The 21986-nt window shown below is 48.1% G+C and overlaps 1 protein-coding gene across 3 annotated transcripts; it reads right to left on the bottom strand.

The window, feature by feature from the left end:
- Nucleotides 1-3018: 3018 nt before the first annotated feature.
- Nucleotides 3019-20718, bottom strand: TSPAN16 (tetraspanin 16). Of its 3 annotated transcripts, XM_032169726.1 has the most exons (7): nt 20512-20718; nt 18511-18708; nt 17906-17980; nt 15224-15331; nt 10525-10677; nt 6745-6828; nt 3019-3196 (listed from the first exon to the last, which is right to left on the bottom strand). In XM_032169726.1, the coding sequence occupies exons 1-7, from the start codon at nt 20578-20580 to the stop codon at nt 3149-3151; spliced, it is 735 nt and encodes a 244-aa protein (XP_032025617.1). In that variant the 5' UTR covers nt 20581-20718; the 3' UTR covers nt 3019-3148. The 3 variants fall into 3 exon arrangements, with proteins under 3 accessions (XP_032025617.1, XP_032025620.1, XP_058280956.1); XM_032169729.1 differs by lacking the exon at nt 17906-17980; XM_058424973.1 differs by lacking the exon at nt 15224-15331 and having other exon boundaries at nt 3057-3196; nt 20512-20673.
- Between the last annotated feature and the right edge of the window lie 1268 nt (nt 20719-21986).

Raw genomic sequence — 21986 nt, 5'->3', positions numbered from 1 at the left:
TAAAAATATAACAAATAGCTGGGCATGGTGGCACGTGCCTGTAATCCCAGCTACTCGGGAGGCTGAAGTGGGAGAATCGCTTGAACATGGGGGGGGCCGAAGTTGGGGTGAGCCGAGATCGTGCCATTGCACTCCAGCCTGGACGACAAAAGAGAAATTCCATCTCGAAAAAAAAAAAGAAAAGAAAAAAGAAAAGGAATTAGATAAACCACCATTTTGCAACCTCTTCTGAAAGAATTGGTTCAGGATGCTATGGTCATTGAATGAATCCCTGAGTTCATTGATGCTCAGCTGTGACCATGACTATATCTTAAAAACCACTAGGATCATCCCCAGACCCACATCACAGCCCAGTTCAATTAAATTAGAAGATCAGGATCTGGCTGGGCGTGGTGGCTCATGCCTGTAATCGAAGCACTTTGGGAGGCCTGGGTGGGCGGATCGCGAGGTCAGGAGATCAAGACCATCCTGGCTAACACGGTGAAACCCCGTCTCTACTAAAAATACAAAAAATTAGCCGGGTGTGGTAGCGGGCGCCTGTAGTCCCAGCTACTCGGGAGGCTGAGGCAGGAGAATGGCGTGAACCCGGGAGGTGGAGCTCACAGTGAGCTGAGATTGTGCCACTGCACTCCAGCCTGGGGGACAGAGTGAGACTCTGTCTCAAAAAAAAAAAATAATAAAAGATCAGGATCTGTGGTTCAGGTTTAGGTAGTTTGTTAAAGCTTCCAGGTGATTCTAATCTTCAGCCAGGGCTGGTAACTCATGCTTTTCAGGAAATATGTGGGCAAGAGGAACAGGGTAAATAGCCGAAACCACAAAGAAAGCAGTAAGCCCAGAACATGTGGCGCACTCGTCAAGCATTTCACACTTTCTTTTTTTTTTTTTTTTTTTTTTGAGATGGTGTATTGCTCTGTCGCCCAGCCTGGAGTGCAGTGATGTGATCTCAGCTCACTGCAACCTCCACCTCCTGGGTTCAAGCAATTCTCCTGAAGTCAGGAGTTCAAGACCATCCTGGCCAACATGATGCAACCCCGTCTCTACTAAAAATACAAATATTAGCCTGACGTGGTGGTGCATGCCTGTAATCCCAGCTAGGCAGGAGAGTCACTTGAACCCGGGAGGCTGAGGTTGCGGTGAGCCAAGATCGCGCCATTGCACTCCAGCCTGGACAACAAGAGCAAAACTGTCTAGAAAAAAAAAAAGAAAAAAAATTAGCTGGGCGTGGTGGCGCATGCCTGTAGTCCCATGTACTCGGCAAGTTGACCTGGGAGACTCCCTTGAGCCCAGGAGTTAGAGGTTACCTTGAGCAACAATCACATCTCTGCACTCCAGCATGAGTGACAGAATGAGGCCTTGTCACTTTAAAAAAGTTTTTTTTTTTTTGAGACGAGTCTCGCTGTCACCCAGGCTGGAGTGCAGTGGTGTGATCTCAGCTCACTGCAGGCTCCGCCCCCCGGGGTTCACGCCATTCTCCTGCCTCAGCCTCCCAAGTAGCTGGGACTACAGGCGCCCGCCACCTCGCCCGGCTAATTTTTTGTATTTTTAGTAGAGACAGGGTTTCACCGTGTTAGCCAGGATGGTCTCGATCTCCTGAGCTCGTGATCCGCCTGCCTCAGCCTCTCAAAGTACTGAGATTACAGGCATGAGCCACTGCTCCCGGCCTTTAAAAAAAGTTTTGAGCCAATTAGGAAAACTCAACAATGTCCTAGGTATTAAGGGATGCCAAACAAGCAATGTTAATTATCCAAGATGTGATAATGGTGTTATGGTTGTGAACGCAAATGAACATATTATTAGAGATGTGTACTGAAATATAAAGGGAAGAAATGACATTGTCTGGGGTTTGTTTTTTGGAGGGTTTTGTTGTTTTCTTGTAGAGATGGAGTCAGGCCAGGCGCAGTGGCTCATGCCTGTAATCCCAGCGCTTTGGGAGGCCGAGGCAGGCGGATCACTTGAGGTCAGGAGTTTGAGACCAGCCTGGTGAAACCCCATTTCTACCAAAAATACAAAAACTTAGCCAGGCGTGGTGGCAGGCGCCTGTAATCCCAGCTACATGGGAGCCTGAGGCAGGAGAATTGCTTGAACCCAGAATGTGAGGAGGTTGCAATAAGCCAAGATCACACCACTGCACTCCAGCCTGGGCAACAGAACAAGACTCCATCTTAAAAAAAAAAAAAAAAGCAGGGCGGCGGGGGCAGGTCTTGCTATGTTGCCCAGGCTGGTCTCAAACTCCTGGGCTCAAGTGATCCTCCTACCTCGATCTCCCAAAGTGCTGGGATTACAGATGTATCACCACAAAAAAATGGTAAGTGAGCTGATAGATATGTTCATTAGCTTGATTTAATCATTCCACATTGTATGCATATATCAAAACATCACATTGTACCCTATAAATATATACAATTATGACTTGTCAATTTAAAAAAAAAGAAACAATACCTTATCAAGGGTAAATAGGGGATTGATAAAGCAAATATGTCAATCTTTGCATTGTTGAACCTGGGTGATGTGTATGTTTCTTTGGATGGATGTTCTTGGCTTTTGTGAAAGTTCTAGATGTTTCACAGAATAATTTACAAAGCTGGCTGGGTGAAGTGGCTTATGCCTGTAATCCCAGCATTTTGGGAGGCCGAGGCAATGGATCACCTGAACTCAGGAGTTCAAGACCAGCCTGGCCAACATGGTGAAACCCCATCTCTACTAAACATACAAAAAATTAGCGGGGGGTGGTAGCGAGTGCCTGTATTCCCAGCTACTCAGGAGACTGAGGCAGGAGACTCGCTTGAACTCCGGAGGTGGAGGTTGCAGTGAGCCGAGATTGTGCCATTGCACTCCAGCCTGGCAACACAGCAAGACTCTCTCAAAGAAAGAAAAAAAAAAACCACACACACACACACCCCAAGAATAATTTACAAAACAGGAAAGTTGTATGAGAAAGGACATAGCCTCTCATTCAGGCATTTTGAGGTAAAATCATTGCCAAAAATGAAAGTAAGGAGAAAGGAGTCAGGCTGGACAGGGGTTTCCCAAATCTTTTATTAACAATCTTTCCCTCCAGAAGCAATGAGTGCCACAGAGAAATAAAACTGAGACTGAATCTCCAGCAGCCAGATGGGCCCAGGTGTCTCATCTTCTCCAGGCCTGGGTGTCAGCCCAGCTTGATAAACAGCAGCAAAGTGGCAAGAATTCCTGGCAACTGAAATGGGTGAAGAAAGAAACATGGATCCAATGCTAGAGACCTCCAAACCAGAATCATACTGGAGTTATGGGGGCAAGGGGAGCATCCTGTTCCAGAAAGGTGAGGGGCAGGGTTTTACAGATGGCTGAAGAACCGCCTGGGCTAAGTTGGAGCCACTGTGGTGACAGTGCATTCGTCTCCACTTATTTTTTATTTATTATTATTATTATTTTTATTTATTTATTTTTTGAGACGAAGTCTCGCTCTGTCACCCAGGCTGGAGTGCAGTGGCGGATCTCGGCTCACTGCAAGCTCCGCCTCCCGGGTTCACGCCATTCTCCTGCCTCAGCCTCCCGAGTAGCTGGGACTACAGGCACCCCCCACCACGCCCGGCTAATTTTTTGTATCTTAGTACAGACGGGGTTTCACCGTGTTAGCCAGGATGGTCTCGACCTCCTGACCTCGTGATCCACCTGCCTTGGCCTCCCAAAGTGCTGGGATTACAGGCGTGAGCCACCGCGCCCAGCCTATTATTATTATTATTATTATTTTTTTTTTTTTTTTGAGAAGGAGTCTCACTCTGTTGCCCAGGTTGGAGTGCTGTGGCACTATCTTGGCTCATTGCAACCTCCACCTCCCAGGTTCAAGCAATTCTCCTGCCTCAGCCTCCTGAGGAGCTGGAATTACAGGCGCCTGGCAACACGCTCGGCTAATTTTTGTATTTTTAGTAGAGATGGGGTTTCACCGTGTTGGTCAGGCTGGTCTCGAACTCCTGACCTCAAGTGATCCATTCGCCTCGGCCTCCCAAAGTGCTGGGATTACAGGCGTGAACTACCGCACCTGGCCCATCCTCTCCACTTCGGCCCTCCCTGGAGCCCTACTGACCATATTCCTCAGACTCCACTGCCACATAACTTCTGGTTAGGCTTGGCCAATAGGAAGCACCGGGAGAAGACGGGTGACCGGGAGGAGAGAATGGTAGGGTATTCCTTCCCCACTTCCTCCCTCTTTTCTTCCCCTCCTTCTGGGCTCCTACCCTCTTCACGCCCTTTCTAGAGCCTTCAGGCCTAGGAGAAATAAGTTCCCCATGTCTTTCGCTCCTGGGCGCCTCATTTCACTGAACCCTGTCACCCCTCTGCAAGGAGGCCCCTGAAAACATCTTAAATGGACCGTCTGGGGGCTGAATGCTGTTTCCTGCTGGGATCCTTGGGGAGGAAGTTGTTGTATAGTTCACAAGTACATATTCAATATTATAAATTTGTACAATGAAAAAAATTACCCCAAAGAAATAAATATCCCAGACTGGTAAGATAGAGCCTTGTCTCGGTTAGTGGCGATTTGCAGAAAAGACACTACCATGTTGGTAGTCAATGTGGGGAAAGCATGTAGGAGAAATTTCTTGGGCAATCAGGGACATGGAGAACTTTTTATTAAATAACATTGAGATATAATTGATAGACTATACACGTTACCTTTCTAAAGTAGACAGTTCAATGGTTTTTAGTATATTCAGAGTTGGGCCACCATCACTACTATATAACTTGAGAACGTTTTCATCATGAACCACAGAAACGCCATACCTATTATCAGTTAATCCCCATTCTTCCCGTACCCTCTGGTCACTGGCAATCACTAACTACCTTTTATTTCTATGGACTTGCCTATTCTGAACATTTTGTATAATGGAATCGTAAAATATCGTGACTGGCTTCTTACACTTAGCATGATGTTGATATGGTTCATCCACATTAGCATATATCAATAAGTTTTTGTTGTTGAATGATATTTTATTGAATGGATATGCATTTTCTTTATCCATTCATCACTTGATGTACATTTGGGTTTTATCTACTTTTTGATTATTATGAATAATCCTGCTATGAGCATTTATGTAAAGGTTTTTGTATGAATACATGTCTTCAATTATCTTGGATTATAAACATAGAGAAATTGCTGGGACAAATAATAATTCTATGTTTAACATTTTAGGAAGTGGCTTCACCATTTTACAATCTCACCAACAATGTATAAGGGTTCAAATAGCTCCACATCCTTGACAACACTTGCTATTGTCTTTAGCCATCCCAGTGAGAATAAAGCGTTTTTTATTTGCATTTCCCTAATGAATGATGGTGGTAGAGCATTTTTTATGTGATTATTGGCCATCTGTATGCCTTCTTTGGACAAAATCTCTATTTGAATCCTTTGTCCATTTTAGTTGGGTTACTTGTCTTTTTATTAAGATATAATTTTTTTTTTTTTTTTTTTTTGAGATGGAGTCTTGCTCTGTCACCAAGGCTGGAGTGCAGTCGTGCAATCTCAGCTCACTGTAAACTCCACCTACCAGATTCAAGCAATTCTCCTCCCTCAGCCTCCCAAGTAGCTGAGGTTACAGGTGTGCATCACTACGCCCAGCTAATTTTTTTATTTTTAGTAGAGACAGGGTTTCACCATGTTGGTCAGGCTGGTCTTGAACTCTTGACCTCGTGAGCCACCTGCCTCAGCCTCCCAAAGTTCTGGGATTACAGGCATGAGCTACCACGCCCGGCCTTGTAGTTTCTTTCTTATGTCATTGCAATATCTTGTATTGGCATCATAGAATAAACTGGGAAATATGTCTTCCTCCTTTTTATTGGCAGAGTTTGCAGGTGAAACAATGGTGTTAATTCTTCTCTAAAAGTTTGGTAATATTTCCAGTGAGGATATCTGGGCCTGATCTTTTCTTTGTGGGAAGTTTTTTGGTTACTAATTTAATCTCATTACTTGTTGTAGATCTATTTAGATATTCTATCTCTTCTTGAGTCAGTTTTGGTAGTTTGTGTTTATCTAGGAATTTGTCTATTTCATCTATGTTAGCTAATTTATTGGCATACAGGTTCACACTTTTTCCTTATAGTTGCTTTATTTCTGTAAGGTCAGTAGTGATGTCTCTCTTTCATTCCTAATTTTGCTAATTTGAGTAATCTTTCTCTTTTTTCCCCTTCAGTCTACTAAAGCTCTGTCAATTTTATCTTTTTTTTGTGACATGATCTCACTCTGTCACTCAGGATGGAGTGCAGTGACACAATCATGCCTCACTAGCCTTGATATCCCAGGCTCAAGTGATCCCCCTGCCTCAGCCCCCCAAGTAGCTGGGACTACAAGCATCTGCCACCACACCTGGATAATTTTCTTATTTTTGTTTTTGTAGAGATGGGGAGTCTCACTATGTTGCCCAGGCTGATTTCGAACTCCTGGGCTCAAGCAGTCCTCCTGCCTCAGCCTCCCAAAGTGCTGGAATTACAGGCTGAGCCATTATGCCCGACCTGTTTTATCTTTTCAAAGCATCAAATTTTGGTTTTATTGATTTTCTCCATTTCATTATTTTCACTATAATCTTTAGTATCTTCCTTCCGCTTGATTTGGGTTTAGTTTGCTCTTCTTTGTTGAGTTTATTTCTTTTCTTTTTTTTTTTTTTTAGTTTTGTATTTTGTTCACTGCTGTGTCCCAGTGACCAGAACAGTGTTTGGCATACAGTAGGTGCTTAATAAAACAGCTCAATGTGCCCTAGGGAGGCTGGGTCTTACCTGTATCACTGAAGCTCCTAGAAAGCCCCCACTCAGGGTGAAGCTCTGAGTCTTGGTGATTTTTAGGAGTTTATGGAAACAGCCCTGAGGAAACAAACACCAAAACAAGCAGGAGCTGGTCAGCGGCTCATGGATTGCAAGGCCCCATCAACCCCAACTCATTAGGCCACCCAGACACCTCTCAGATTCTTTGAGGAGAAGGGGAGAGAGAACCGTGAGGGCTTTCCTCCATCTCATTTGACTGCCACCCGCCCCCCACCACCCTAGCATCTTCCCTGTCCTCCTCATTCCCCCAACAGAACATACCAATGATTCCCTTCTACTTGTCTGTGCTAATGTTCCAGTGTGGCAGTTAAGTGTGGTTGGACATCCTCGATTATTACTAGCTGTGTGACCTTGGAGAAGTCGCTATACCTCTCTGTATCTCCATTTTCCCATCTATAAATGGCACCCACTGGATCTGCCTTACAAGAATTTTGTGAGGAGTAAAAGAATCAAAGGCCAGGCATGGTAACTCATGTCTATAATCCCAGCACTTTGGGAAGCCAAGATGGGAGGATCACTTGAGCCCAGGAGTTCAAGACCAGTCTAGGTAACATAGTGAGACTCCCTCTCTATAAAAAATGTAAATATTAGCCTGGTGTACAGCTGTAGTCCCAGCTACTTAGGAGATTGGGGCAGGAGGATCACTTGAGCTCATCCAGTCGAGACTTCAGTGAGCCATGATCATGCCACTGCACTCCAGCCCAGGGGACAGAGCAACACCCTGTCTCAAAAATAAATAGGCTGGGCATGGTGGCTCATGCCTATAATCCCAGCACTTTGGGAAGCGGAGGCAGGCGGATAACGAGGTCAGGAGATCAAGACCATACTGGCCAACATGGTGAAACCCCGTCTCTACTAAAAATACAAAAATATAGCCAGGCACGGTGGCGTTGCCTGTAATCCCAGCTACTCGGGAGGCTGAGGCAGCAGAATCACTTGAACCAGAGAATCGGAGGTTGTAGTGAGCCGAGATTGTGCCACTGCACTCCAGCCTGTCGACAGAGTGAGACTCTGTCTCTAAATAAATAATAAATAAAGCCAGGCACGATGGCTCATGCCTGTAATCCCAGAACTCTGAGAGGCCGAGGCTGGCAGATTCCCCGAGCCCAGGAGCTCGAGATTGGCCTGGACGACGTAGCGAAACCCCGTCTCTACAAAAAATACAAAAATTAGCTGGTGTGGTGGTATGTTCCTATAGTCCCAGATACTTGGGAGGCTGAGACGGGAGGATCGTTTGAGCCTCGGAGGTCAAGGCCACAGTGAGCCATGTTTGCACCACTGTACTCCAGCCTGGGTGACAGAGCAAGAACCCGTCTCTAAATAAATACATAAATATAGAAGAAGGAATCTGCATGAAGTACATTGCAGTGGCCTGACATGTAGCCAGCATTCAATAACTGTTAGTTATTTTTAAGTGTTCTTTACATATGAACAGAAGAGCTGACATATATTCAGTGGCTTCTCGGTCCACATATTTTCTTACTCATTTCTCACTATAACCCCATGATTTGGGTACTCTTCTTTCCTCCATTTTACAGATGAGGAAACTGAGGCTCAGAGATATTAGGAGACCAGGCAAAGTGCATTGGCAGGGCCTCCTCTCTCTTTCCTGAACGTTTTTTTTTTTTTTTTTTTTTGAGACGGAGTTTGGCTCTTGTTGCCCAGGCTGGAGTGCAGTGGTGCGATCTTGGCTCACAGCAACCTCCACCTCCCAGGTTCAAGCAATTCTTCTGCCTCAGCCTCCCAAGTAGCTGGGGTTACAGGCTCCCACCACCACGCCCGGCTAATTTTTGTATTTTTAGTAGAGATGGGGGTTTCACCATGTTGGTGAACTCCTGACCTCAGGTGATCCACGCACCTCAGCCTCCCAAAGTGCTGGGATTACAGGCGTGAGCCACCACACCTGGCCTCCTTTCTGCTCTTCCAGAGTTGCTCCCTCTTCTAGGCCCCTGGCACATCTCACCTCTGGAGGCTTGGGCCACATTGAACTTGCTGTTATCACTGTTCTGTGCCCCCTTTCGCGTAATAGGGTTTTTTTTCTTAGATCAGGTCTTGTCCTGTCACTCAGACTGGATGCAGTGGCATGACCATAGCTCACTGCAGCCTCGAACTCCTGGGCTCAAGCAATCCTCCTGCGTCAGCCTCCCAAGCAGCTGAAATTACAGGTGCGCAACAGCACACCCAGTTAATCTGTAAATTTTTTATGAAGATGGGGGTCTTGCTATGTTGTTCAGGCTGGTCTTAAACTCCTGGCCTCAAGTGATCCTCCTGCCTTGGCCTGTTAAAATGCTGGGATTACAGGCATGAGCCATCACACTCGGCCATATAATAGGTATTTAAGTGCCTGGCACTGAATTGGACAGTGGCAACCCAGCAATGTATAAAACAGACAAAATTCCTGCCCTCATGGGGCTGACATTTGAGTGGGGAGGACAGCTAATGGCAAGCTTAGTGATAATACTGTAAAGCGGTGATAAATGCTGGAAAGACACAGAAACAGGGTATGAAGACAGAGCATGATCGTTGGGATGAGAGATCCTTTTATAGATGGGAAGTCAGAACAGCCTCACGGAGAAAGCACCAGATGAGTAAAGACTTGAGAGGTAGGAAGACATGTGAAGGAACAGCATTCCAGGCAGAGGGAACAGCCTGTGCGAAGGTGGTGAGGCAGGCATGTGCCTGGTGTTTCTGAGCAGTAGTGAGGAGGCCAGTGTGCCGGAACAGAGTGAGCAACGGGGAAAGGTTAGGAGGCGACAGGCAGGTTGTGCAGGGCCTAGTAGGCCAGTATCTGGCCAATGTCTGGCCTGTGTCTGTCTCTGAGGCCCCTGCCTGGGACTCGACCTGGCTGATTTTCCACAGGGCCTATTTCCCTGCATGAGCCATTCAGTGCAAATGAAGGGATGAACGATTCATATTTCTTCTTTTTTTTTTTTCTGTTTTAGAGAGGGGTCTTGCTCTGTGGCCCCGGCTGGAGTGCAGCGGCACAATCATTTCTCACTGCAGCCTTGACCTCCTGGGCTCAATCGATCCTCCTGCCTCAGCCTCCCAGTTAGCTGGGACTACAGGTTCATGCCACTATGCCAGCTGATTTTTAAATTTTTTGTAAAAACGGCATCTTGCTATGTTGCCAAGGCTGGTCTTGAACTACTGGACTTAAGTGATCCTGTCACCTCAACCACCAGAATAGCTGGGACTTAGGCATGTGTCACCACACTCAGCTAATACAAAAAATGTTTTTTGGCCGGGCAGGGTGGCTCATGCCTATAATCCTAGCACTTTGGGAGGCTCAGGTGGAAGGATCACCTGAGGTCAGGAGTTCGAGACCAGCCTGACCAACATGGTAAAACCCCGTTTCTACTAAAAATGCAAAAATTAGGCCAGGTGCGGTGGCTCACGCCTGTAATCCCAGCACTTTGTGAGGCCGAGGCAGATGGATCACGAGGTCAGAGATCAAGACCATCCTGGCTAACACGGTGAAACCCCGTCTCTACTAAAAAAATACAAAAAAATTAGCCGGGCGTGGTGGCAGGCACCTGTAGTCCCAGCTACTTGGGAGGCTGAGGCAGGAGAATGGCATGAACCTGGGAGGCAGAGCTTGCAGTGAGCCGAGATTGCACCATTGCACTCCAGCCTGGGCAACAAGAGTGAAACTCTGTCTCAAAATAAGACAAAAATAAAAATAAAGTCATCAGCCCTCAGGGGTCTGTCAAGTCAACACACAAAATCTCCAGTTACCTTCTGGTGGATGACGTTTGTAGACACATTGCGTCCGTCACAGGCCACAGTTCCGATGGATTTACAGCAACCCCTGGGGTAAGTGTGGCCTGTTGTCATTTCAAAGGAAGAGCCAGAAAAATCTGTGTAGTTATTCACCCCACAGCACTTCAGCTATAGAGAGAAGAAGAAATACTTGGAGAGTCCCTTTCAAATAATAAAAACATCAGAAATCATGGTTACCATGGCTACCGTCTAGTATGGTCACAATATTCCAGAGACTGTGCGAAACATCCTCTTACAAACATCCCATCACAGCTCAGAACCCTCCTTGACTCCCATCTCACTCAGGGTAAAAGCTGAACTCCTAGCCTGGGCAACAGGGGGAGACCCCATCTCGGCAAAAAAATTTAAAAATTAGCCAGGCATAGTGACAGATGCCGGTATTCCCAGCTACTCAGGAGGCTCAGGCTGGAGGATCGCTTGAGCCCAGGAGATCAAGGCTGCAGTGAGCTATGATCACACCACTGCACTCCAGCCTGGACAACAGAGCAAGACCCTGTCTCTAAAAAGAAAAAAAGCTGAACTCTTCAGAGATTCTCCTGCCTCAGCCTCCCAAGTAGCTGGGATTATAGGCACACGTCCCCCACCCCCACTTGGCTAATTTTTGTGTTTTTAGTAGAGACAGGGTTTTGCCATGTTGGCCAGGCTGGTCTCGAACTCCTGACCTCAGGTGATCCACCCTCCTCGTCCTCCCAAAGTGCTGGGATTACAGGCGTGAGCTACCATGCCCGGCCCTGCCTTGTTTTTATTCACAGCCGTTATGACCCTGATACCAATGTTTAGTTATTGGTTTCTTGCCCATCTCTCCACTCACATGTCAGTAATGGAAGAACGAGTTTGAAGTGCAGTGCTGAGATCATAGCTTACTGCAACCTCAATCTTCCAGGCTCAAGGGGTTCTCCCACCTCTGCCTCCTGAGTAGCTGAGACTACAGATGCAGGCCATCACGCCTGGCTACATTTTTTATCTATTGTAGAGATGGGTCTTGCTATGTTGCCTGGGCTGGTCTCAAACTCTTAGCCTCAAGCGATCCACCCGTCTCAGCCTCCCAAAGTGCTAGGATTACAGATGTGAGCCACTGCGCCTGGCCCTACAAGGATTTTATTTTTATGTGTTTATTTTTTTTGAGACAGAGTCTCTGTCTGTTGCCCAGGCTGGAGTGCAATGGCGCGATCTTGGCTCTCTGCAACCTCCACCTCCTGGGTTCAAGCGATTCTCCTACCTCAGCCTCCCGAGTAGCTGGGATTACAGGCATGCACCACCATGCCCGGCTAATTTTTGTATTTTTAGTAGAGACGGGGTTTCGCTATGTTGGCCAGGCTGGTCTGGAACTGCTGACCTCAGATGATCCACCTGCCTCAGCCTCCCAAAGTGCTGGGATTGCAGGCATGAGCCACCGCGCCCAGCACCAACAAGGATTTTTTTGTGCCCTAACAAAAACCCTAAAGAGTGCCTGACTCATAGCAGGTGCTCAATAAATATTAGTGGGAGGACTGTATGAATGAATGAAAGAGAGACATTCTGTACCATCACAAGCTTGAGAAGCCAAAAGCAGAATGCAGAAAGGCATCAGCCAGTTGCAGTGACCCATGCCTATAATCCCAACACTCTGAGAGGTCAATTCGGGAAGATCACTTCAGGCGAGGAGTTCAAGACCAGCCTGGGCAACATAGCGAGCAAAACATTTTTTTTTTTTTTAATAAATAGGGCTGGGCGCAATGGCTCACAGCTGTAATCATAGCACTTTAGGAAGACTAAGCAGGCAGATCACTCGAGCCCAGGAGTTCGAGACCAGCCTGGGCAACATGCTGAAAGGTCTCTACTAAAAATTTTAGGCTGGGCGCAGTGGCTAACACCTGTAATCCCAGCACTTTGGGAGGCCGAGGCGGGTGGATCATGAGGTCAGGAGATCGAGACCATCCTGGCTAACATGGTGAAACCCTGTCTCTACTAAAAATACAAAAAATTAGCCAGGTGTGATGACAGGCACCTGTGGTCCCAGCTACTCGGGAGGCTAAGGCAGGAGAATGGCATGAACCCGGGAGGCGGAGCTTGCAGTGAGCCAACGTCATGCCACTGCACTCCAGCCTGGGCGACAGAGCGAGACTCCATCTCAAAAAAAAATAAATAAATAAAAATAAAAAATTTAAAAATTAGCTGAGTGTGGTGGTGCGCACCTGTAGTCCCAGCTACTCGGGAGGCTGAGGTACAAGAATCACCTGAGCTTGGGAAGTTGCACCTGCAGTGAACCGAGATTGCACCACTGAACTCCAGCCTGAGTTTTGGGAGTACGACTCTGTCTTAAGTACATAAATAAATTGTTCCCTATCACATGTTCCTTTCAAAGCCTGGCCGTCAACCCACAGCAGCTCCTGGACCTACAACTCAGGTGTGAAACGCTCCTGGACACAGGCAATGGCTTTCCCTGCTTTGAACCCTCCCTGCCTCGCCTCAACCACCTGTCTCAAAAGCTTAAATAACACTTAAAGGCCAGTCTTGCTCCTTAAATGCCAAGAATCAAGATGGGAGTCTCACCACCTCACACTCATTAGGATGGCGATGATCAAAATAACAGAAAATTGGCCGTGCATGGTGGCTCACACCTGTAATCCCAGCACTTTGGGAGGGCAAGGTGGGTGGATCACTTCAGGTCAAAAATTCGAGACCAGCCTGGCCAACATGGTGAAGTCCTGTCTCTACTAGAAATACAAAAATTAGCCAGGTACGGTGGTGCACGCCTGTAATTCCAGCTACCTGGGAGGCTAAGGCAGGAGAATCACTTGAACCCAGGAGGCAGAGGTTGCAGTGAGCCAAGATTGCGCCACTGCACTCCAGCCTGGGTGACAGAGTGAGACTCCATCTCAAAAAAAAAAAAAAAAAAAAAAAAAAAAACCCAGAAAATGACAGGTGTCAAGGACGTGGAGAAATAAGACTCCTGCATTGCTGATGGGAATGGAAAATGATGCAGCCACTGTGGAAAGGAGTCTGGCAGTTCCTCAAAACACTTAACATAGGCCAGTGTGGCTGCTACCCCTGTAATCCCAGCACTTTGGGAGGCTGAGTTAGGAGGATCGCTTGAGGCCAGGAGTTTTTAAGATTAACCTGAGCAACATGGTGAAACCCCATCTCTACAAAAAACAAAAAAAAATTAGCCAGGCATGGTGGCACGAACCTGTAGTCCCAGCTACTCAAGAGGCTGAGGTGGGAAGGTTGCTTCAGCCTGGGAGGCAGAGGTTGCAGTGAGCCATGATCTCCCTACTGCACTCCAGCCTGGGCAACAGAGTGCGATCCTGTCTCAAAAATATGTATGTGTATATATACATATGTATATACGTATATATATGCGTGTATATATATATATATAAAGTAGAATTGCCATAGAATCTAGCAAATCCTTTTTTCTTTTTTTTTTTTTGAGATGGCGCCTCACTCTGTCGCCCAGGCTGCAATGTAGTGGCATGATCCTGGCTCACTGCAGCCTCCGCCTCCTGGATTCAAGCGATTCTCCTACCTCAGCCTCCCGAGTAGCTGGGATTACAGGCACGCGCCACCATGCCTGGCTAATGTTTGTATTTTTAGTAAAGACACACACTGCCTGATTTCACTCCTGGGAGGTCCCTAGAGATGTCAGATTCATATAGACAGGAGCATGGTGGGTGCCAGGGGCTTAGGGAGGGAGAATGTGGAGTGAGCGTTTCATGGGACAGAGTTTTAGTTTGGGAAGATAAGAAAGTTCTGGAGATGGTGGTGATGGTCGCACAACAATGTGAACGTGCTTAATGCCGCTGAACTGCGCACTTCAAAATTGTTAAATGGGGCCGGGCACGGTGGCTCACGCCTATAATCCCAGAACTTTGGGATGCCAAGGCGGGTGGATCACCTGAGGTCAGGAGTTCGAGACCAGCCTGACCCATATGGAGAAACCCTGTCTCTACTAAAAATACAAAAATTAGCCAGGCATGGTGGTGGGTGCCTCTAATCCCAGCTACTTGGGAGGCTAAGACAGGAGAATTGCTTGAACCCGGGAGGTGGAGGTTGCAGTGAGCTGAGATTGCGCCACTGCACTCCAGCCTAGGTGACAGAATGAGACTCCAACTCAAAAAAAAATTGTTAAATGATACATTTCATGTTGTGTATCTTTTTTTAAATCTTTTTTCTTTTTTGAAACAGTCTTGCTCTGTCACCCAGGCTGGAGTGCAGTGGCACCATCATAGTTCGCTGCAGCCTTGACTTCCTGGACTTAAGTGATCCTCCCACCTCAGCCTCCTGAGTAGTTGGGTCCACAAGCATGTGCCACTGTGACTGGCTATTTTTTTTTTTTTTTTTTTAACAGAGCCTCCCTCTGTCACCCAGGCTGGGATGCAGTGGTGCGATCTCAACTCACTGCAACCTCCACCTCCTGGGTTCGAGCGATTCTCCTGCCTCAGCCTCCTGAGTAGCTGAGACTACAGATGCCTGCCACCACACGGGGGTAATTTTTGTATTTTTAGTAGAGACGGGGTTTCACCATGTTGGCTCGGCTGGTCTCAAACTCCTGGCCTCAAGCGATGCTCCCACCTCGGCCTCCCAAAGTGCTGGGATTACAGGTGTGAGCCACTTCGCCCGCCCATGTTGTGTACCTTTTACCACAATTTTTTTTTTTTTAAGTGAGCCTCACCTTCTCCATGACCAAGTTCCACTGTGTAGAATAGTCGTCTGGCTCGTTGTAACCTCTGTAATTCTTCCTCAGGCTCACGAAGGTGTGTTCCAAGGCCACATCTCGAACCTCACAGATAGGATAGGAAGCGATCAGTACCCCAACTAGCAAGAGTGGCCCGTTCATTGGCCGAGGTTCTTGAGGATAGAGTGGGAGGTGGGAGCGTCCCTCGTGCTGCCTTCATTTTTCCTACCCTCAGCGCGTGGGTCTGTGAGAGAGGAAGACACACGAAGGCTACTGTGCCCCCGCCACAAGAGAGGGAAACAGGGAGACGCGTGGGTCTGGAGCCAAGCGTATCTCTCTGTTCCCATCACACACGAATTTGAATCATCTGCTCTTTGGAATCGCCCACACCCTGCTGCACCCACGATGTGGCTGTAACTCCATTAAAGAATTGAATATCATCTTCCACGGAATCTCTCTCTGCACAAAAGGGGCACATTTAATTTTCTGTTTTTTAAATAAAGGTTTAAAAAATCCTTTCTCAAAGCGATGATAGAGGCACGTGGTTCAAAATTGACATGCACAGGAGGGTAGACCATGAAAAGTCTCTCTCCCACCCCTTCCTCCCAGCCAAAAGTTTCCTCCCACTCCATGCCAATGACTGTTAACTGTTTCCTGTGTCCCCAAAGAGATCTTCTTCTATGTGTGTCAAAGCAAAGTATATTTTCACTATTCTTCCTCCTTGGTTTATGCTGCACTCATTTTTCTGCATCTGGCTGTTCTCGACAGGAGTAGCAGGGGCTCTTGGTGGCCTGCCCATATCTCTGTGGCCCTTGTCAGTTCTGTGCCTACTGGCCTGGCTCCCTAGTGCCAGCAAGTGAGGATTCTCTGGCCTCTGAGCCCACATGCCCCCTGGGAGCAGCCCTCCATCAATGGCTGGTGGGAGTTGGTGGATCAATATCCCAGCTCCCTCTCCACTTGAGTGGAATAACAGGTGCATGTTCTATGCTGTGCCCAGCATCCCCTTTTGTGGGCTGTCTTCCCTTACCTGCCTCATTTGCCACGTCCCCTGCAGGTGTTTTCTGGGATCACCTCCCAAATAAACCACATGCCTTTGAATTCTTGTTTCAGGGTCAGCCTCTGGGGAGGATGCCAATGAGGACAGCACTCTATCCTGGAGAGCATTCCATCTGGTGCCCAGAGAGCCGCCTCCTTCCCTGCACCTGATGCACAGGATTCCACTGTGTGGATGTATTTTAACTCGCCTAAACCCTTATTCATACTCACTAGGTTCTTTGCAATCTTTCTTTTTTCTTTTTTTTTTTTTTATTTTTTTTTATTTTTGAGACAGAGTTTCACTCTTGTTGCCCAGGCTGGAGGGCAATGGTGCAATCTCAGCTCACTGCAACCTCCGGCTCCCGGGTTCAAGCAATTCTCCTGCCTCAGCCTCTTGAATAGCTAGGATTACAGGCATGTGCCACCAGGCCCGGCTAGTTTTTTTGTATTTTTAGTAGAGACGGGATTTTACCATGTTGGCCAGGCTGGTCTCGAACTCCTGACCTCAGGTGATCCACCTGCCTCAGCCTCCCAAAGTGCTGGGATTATAGGCGTAAGCCACCGCACCTGGCCCTCTTTGCAATCTTTCACATGCCCTGGCATGAATGTGATTCTGCACACCAGCAAGTGTGTTCTTGAATAATTCCCAGAGATGGGACTGCCGGGTCAAAGTGCTGAAGCTTTTGTCATTTGGATGGATTTTGCTAAATTGTCCCTCTATTTTGTTTCTTTTTTTTTTTTTTTTTTTCTTTTTTTGAGATGGAGTTTCGCTCTTATTGCCCAGGCTGGAGTGCAATGGCACGATCTCAGCTCACCACAACCTCCGCCTCCTGGGTTCAAGCAATGCTCCCGCCTCAGCCTCCCAAGTAGCTGAGATTACAGGCGCCCACCACCACGCCGAGCTAATTTTTGTATTTTTTTAGTAGAGACGGGGTTTCACCATGTTGGTCAGGCTGGTCTTGAACTCCAGACCTCGTGATCCACCCGCCTTGGCCTCCCAAAGTGCTAGGATTACAGGCATGAGCCACCATGCCCAGCCTGTCCCTCTATTTTGAATACATTTCAAAACCCCAATCAATATGCAAACACTTCTGATCATCTCCCCTTCTCCTGCCCCAAACTCAAGAGAGATGAACTAAATGAACTCAGCAGGTTTTGTGAGACCTTGGAGGGGCAGGCTGAGGATTTCAACTTCTCACGCCATTAAAGGTGGCACATGTGATGGGCCCCTCCATCACTGGGTCCCCACAATTGATCATGGGTGCCTGGTGGGGAGGGGCGGACTTCTATTGGTTCTATATCTTTTTTTTTTTTTTTTTTAACGGAGTCTCATTCTGTTGCCCCGGCTGGAGTGCAGTGGTGCCTCTTGGCTCACTGCAACCTCTGCCTCCTGGGTTCAGGCGATTCTCCTGCCTCAGCCTCCTGAGTAGCTGGATTACAAGTGCATGCTACCACGCCTGGCTAATTTTTTGTATTTTTGGTAGAGACAGGGTTTCACCATGTTGGCCAGGATGGTCTCAAACTCATGACCTCAGGTGATGCACCCGAGTCAGCCTCCCAAAGTGCTGGGATTAGAGGCGTGAGCCACCGTCCTTGGTTCTTTATCTTTCTAATGCTACGTGGGAACAGCCGGGCTGTACTTACAATTGGAAAGAAAAGAAGGACCACGGTGGCAGCTGTGACTTCCACGATGAGGACAATAACCATTGACAGGATGCACTAAAAGACACACGGGGGAGAGAGGGCCTGGGAGCCTGCTCAGCCTCCTCCCGACCTTATACCCTGCAGGCGAGGGGTTGTCTCTGTTCCCCCGACCCTCCACCCCAGGCCACCCTGGCCTCTCCAGTTTAAAACAATTCGACCAGGCGCAGTGGCTCACGCTTGTAATCCCAGCACTTTGGGAGGCCGAGGCGGGCGGATCGCGAGGTCAGGAGTTCAAGACCAGCCTGGCCAACATGGCAAAATCCCGTCTCTACTAAAAATACAAAAATTAGCAGGGCGTGGTAGGGGCACCTGTAGTCCCAGCTATTCGGGAGGCTGAGGCAGGAGAATCGCTTGAACCTGGGAGGCGGAGATTGCAGTGAACCGAGATTGCACCACTGCACTCCAGCCTGGGCGACAGAGTGAAACCCTGTCCCCCCCCCAAAAAAAAATAGGGGACACCAAGCAAAGTTGTTTGCAACACGCACAATAAAAAATTTGTATGTGTGGGGAGGCAGTTCTGGGGTCTGTATGCAGATCCAACTTACAAACAAGAGCATGCCTCTGCTCTCTTTGGTCGCTCCATACCACCCGGCACAGCCAAGCAGTACCGTGATGCATCCCATCACCAGGCACAGGTTGCCAACGTGAAGGAGGTATGCGGAGGACAGCCCGAGGACATTCGTCAGGGAGGCCCCTCCACATTTACCACCAATGCCCAGGCCAACGAGGATGATGCCAGACACCTTTAGAACAGAAACCAGAAAGAAAGAAAAGTAATCTGTTAGTTGTATACAAATAGAACTGGGTGAGTGCAGTGGCTCATGCCTGTAATCCCAGCACTTCGGGAGGCTAAGGCCAAGACTTGAACCCAGGAGTTCAAGACCAGCTTGGTAAGATCTCATCTGTACCCTCCCCCCAACAAAAAAATAGCCAATAGCCAGGCATGGTAGTGCGTGCCTGTAGTCTCAGCTACTCAGGTGTCTGCAGTGGGAGAATCACTTTAGCCCATGAGGTTGAGGCTACAGTGAGCTGTGACTGTGCCACTGTACTCCAGTCTGGATGACAGATCAAGACCCTGTCCCAAAAAATAAAATAGGCCAGGCACAGTGGCTCACACCTGTAATCCCAGCACTTTGGGAGGCCGAAGCAGGCAGATCAACTGAGGTCAGGAGTTCAAGACCAGCCTGGCCAACGTGGCGAAACCCTGTCTCTACTAAAAATACAAAAATTGGCCAGGCGTGGTGGTGGGCGCCTGTAATCCCAGCTACTCAGGAGGCTGAGGCAGAAGAATCACTTAAACCTGGGAGGCGGAGGTTGCAGTGAACTGAGATCATGCCACTGCACTCCAGCCTGGGTGACAGAGCAAGATTCTGTCTTAATAAAATAAAATAAATAAATAAATAAATAAAATAAAATAATGTCATAGGACAGGGATTAGCAATCTTTTTTTTCTGAAAAACCCAGATGTTGTGGCCTCTGCAGGCCTTAAGGTGTCTGTTGAAACTGCGTATTTCTATTGGTGTAGCCCAAAAGCTGCTGTTTACAATCTGCAAATAAGTGAACACGGCCATGTTCCAATAACACTTTATTTTTTATTATTATTTTTTAAATGGAGATGGGGATCTCACTATAGCTGATCTCGAGCTCCTGGCTCAGTGGATCTGCCCACCTTGGCCTCCCAAAGTGCTGGGATTACAGGCATGAGTCACCACACCCGGCCTTAATTCTCTTTAAAATGTTACAATACAAGTGAAGAGGAGGAGTGATATTTCATTTCCTTCTCTTTCCTGGCAGCTTTTCCTTAGACTATGCTACAATGAAGACAATTACTTCTTTTTATTTTTTTATTCTTTTATTTTTTTATTGGGACAGAGTCTCGCTCTGTTGCCCAGGCTGGAGTGCAGTGACACAATCTTGGCTCACTGCCAACCTCTGCTGCCCAGGTTCAAGCAATTCTCATGCCTCAGCCTCCTGAGTAGCTGGGATTATAGGCACGTGCCACCACGCCCATCTAATTTTTTTTGTATTTTTAGTAGAGACGGGGTTTCCCCATGTTGACCAAGGCTGGTCTTGAACTCCTGACCTGGTGATCCACCCGCCTCGGCCTCCCAAAGTGTTGGGATTACAGGCATGAGCCACCGCGCCCGGCCTGACAATTCCTTAGCAATGTACATTTCGGGTTAGTTTTATGGTAAGGAAAAACATGTCTTGACAAATTTAAAAGATCAAGAAAATAATAACCCTTTCTCCTGGCCTTCCTGAACAACTTGGTTGGCTGCAGGATTTGACTTAGAGCCAAGATCTTCCATCACCCACCTGGGCTCCCCCAGATCACACTCATCTGTGCTGGATTTCACCAGCTCTGGGTTGATGGAGGTCCCAGTGCTCCCTGCTCCTCCTCCTCCGTCTGCCCTACATCCCTCCTGCTTCTCCAGGGAACCACAGATCTCGATGCCAATTTGGATCAACTTATTTCTGTCTTTCAGGGAGCTGGCCGTGGAGGAAGGGCTGCAACAAACCAGGGGCCTGGATTGTGACATACTTACAGCTACGAAGCTATTGAGTAAAGATAACAGTTTCTTCAAGGAAGAATACGGAGTGTGGATTTCAGCCATGCTGAACAGACTGGGGCACCCTGAACGTTTAAGTTAACATCTTCCTGAAACTCTGGGCTACTGTTTCCCAAGATGATAGGGATCTGAGGAAGGGGCGCCAACGCTGACTTGCTCTGCCCCTCTCTGTCCTGGCTGCCTGATGGTTGTCCAAGGCGGCCCAGCAGCTTCCCCCTGCCCTGGTCGTAAGCCTTTTATCACATCACAATCGGGTACTGGAGCGAGCCTCATGGTCCAGGGAAATCAGGTGCCCCAAACTGCCCCCTGTTGGCTCCTCATCCTTCAAACAGGTCACAGCAGGGAAAGAGAACAGGCATGGTATGCTACCCTGGTACCCTCCAGATGCCACCAGGACCCGGTGGGCATAGTGCCCAGAGCTGACCACTTGCACAGTTGACATCTAGTAGACTGGGGAATCCAAGCGCAGGAGGGGGGAGCTTGGGCTGTCCTATTAACAGCTGTGACCCCTGCCAGGCGCAGTGGCTCACACCTGTAATCCCAGCATGCTGGGAGGCAGAGACCGGCGAATCACCTGAGGTCAGGAGTTCGAGACCAGCCTGGCCAACATGTTGAAAACCCGTCTCTACTAACAATACAAAAATTACCCGGGTGTGGTGGCACACGCCTATAATCCCAGCTACTTGGGAGGATGGGGCAGGAGAATCGCTTGAACCCAGGAGGTGGAGGTTGCAGTGAGCCGAGGTCGTGCCATTCCACTCCAGCCTGGGTGACGGAGTGAGACTGTCTCAAACAAAACAAAACAAAAACAAAAACAGCTGTGCCCCCAAAGCCTGGCACGGCAGTACTTAAGAAACCCGTGGTGAATGAATGAATGGATCCAGAGATTCCGTGATGCAGAAATCTAGCTACAAGCCACCGGGCCTCCCAAGCCCCAGCCTACACTTGGCCTATCCTTCATACAGGGCTCAGAGAGGCCAAGGGAACTGCCTGAGGCCACACAGGAAGCAAGGCCAGGCTTTGAAGCCCCAAGAGTAACATGAGGGCAGGAACCTGTAAGGCAGAGAGTCCTGGAACTGTGTGCCATTGGTCACTGGGCTTTTCTTTTTTCTTTTTTCTTTTGAGACAGGACCTTGCTCCATTGCCCAGGCTGGAGTGCAGTGGTGTGGTCATGGCTTACTGCAGCCACGACCTCCCTGGCTCAAGTGATCCTCTCACCTTAGCCTCCCAAGTAGCAGGCTACTGGGCTTTTCTCCATGGTGATAGATGTAGTTAGCATTTCAGAACCAAAAACCTTCTGTATGTGGGCACTGAAGACCTCCAGGCCTAGATCCTGCAGTCTGTAGCCCACTTTGCCCCCATACCTCCCCACCCTAACCACAGCAGCTTCACATTGCCCCACCTCGATCCCCTCTCTGTCCAGCCCTGGGCTGGGGTGTGTCTGGGTCCAG

This window comes from Hylobates moloch, unplaced genomic scaffold (genome assembly GCF_009828535.3).
Source record: "Hylobates moloch isolate HMO894 unplaced genomic scaffold, HMol_V3 SCAFFOLD_12, whole genome shotgun sequence".
Classification (NCBI taxonomy): domain Eukaryota; kingdom Metazoa; phylum Chordata; class Mammalia; order Primates; family Hylobatidae; genus Hylobates; species Hylobates moloch.
Note: the sequence above shows the minus strand (reverse complement) of the source record. Positions and strands in the feature narration are given on the sequence as shown.

Bases quoted from the DNA above. Each gene is read 5' to 3' on its own strand.
- TSPAN16 (XM_032169726.1), bottom strand. From the start codon at position 20,580: ATGGCTGAAATCCACACTCCGTATTCTTCCTTGAAGAAACTGTTATCT. The intron at 18,709-20,511 runs GTAAGTATGTCA...TCTGTTCTAAAG, and splicing joins TACTCAATAGCTTCGTAGCT to GTGTCTGGCATCATCCTCGT. The intron at 3,197-6,744 runs GTAAGACCCAGC...CACCCATTTCAG, and splicing joins TAGGAGCTTCAGTGATACAG to TTGCCAGGAATTCTTGCCAC.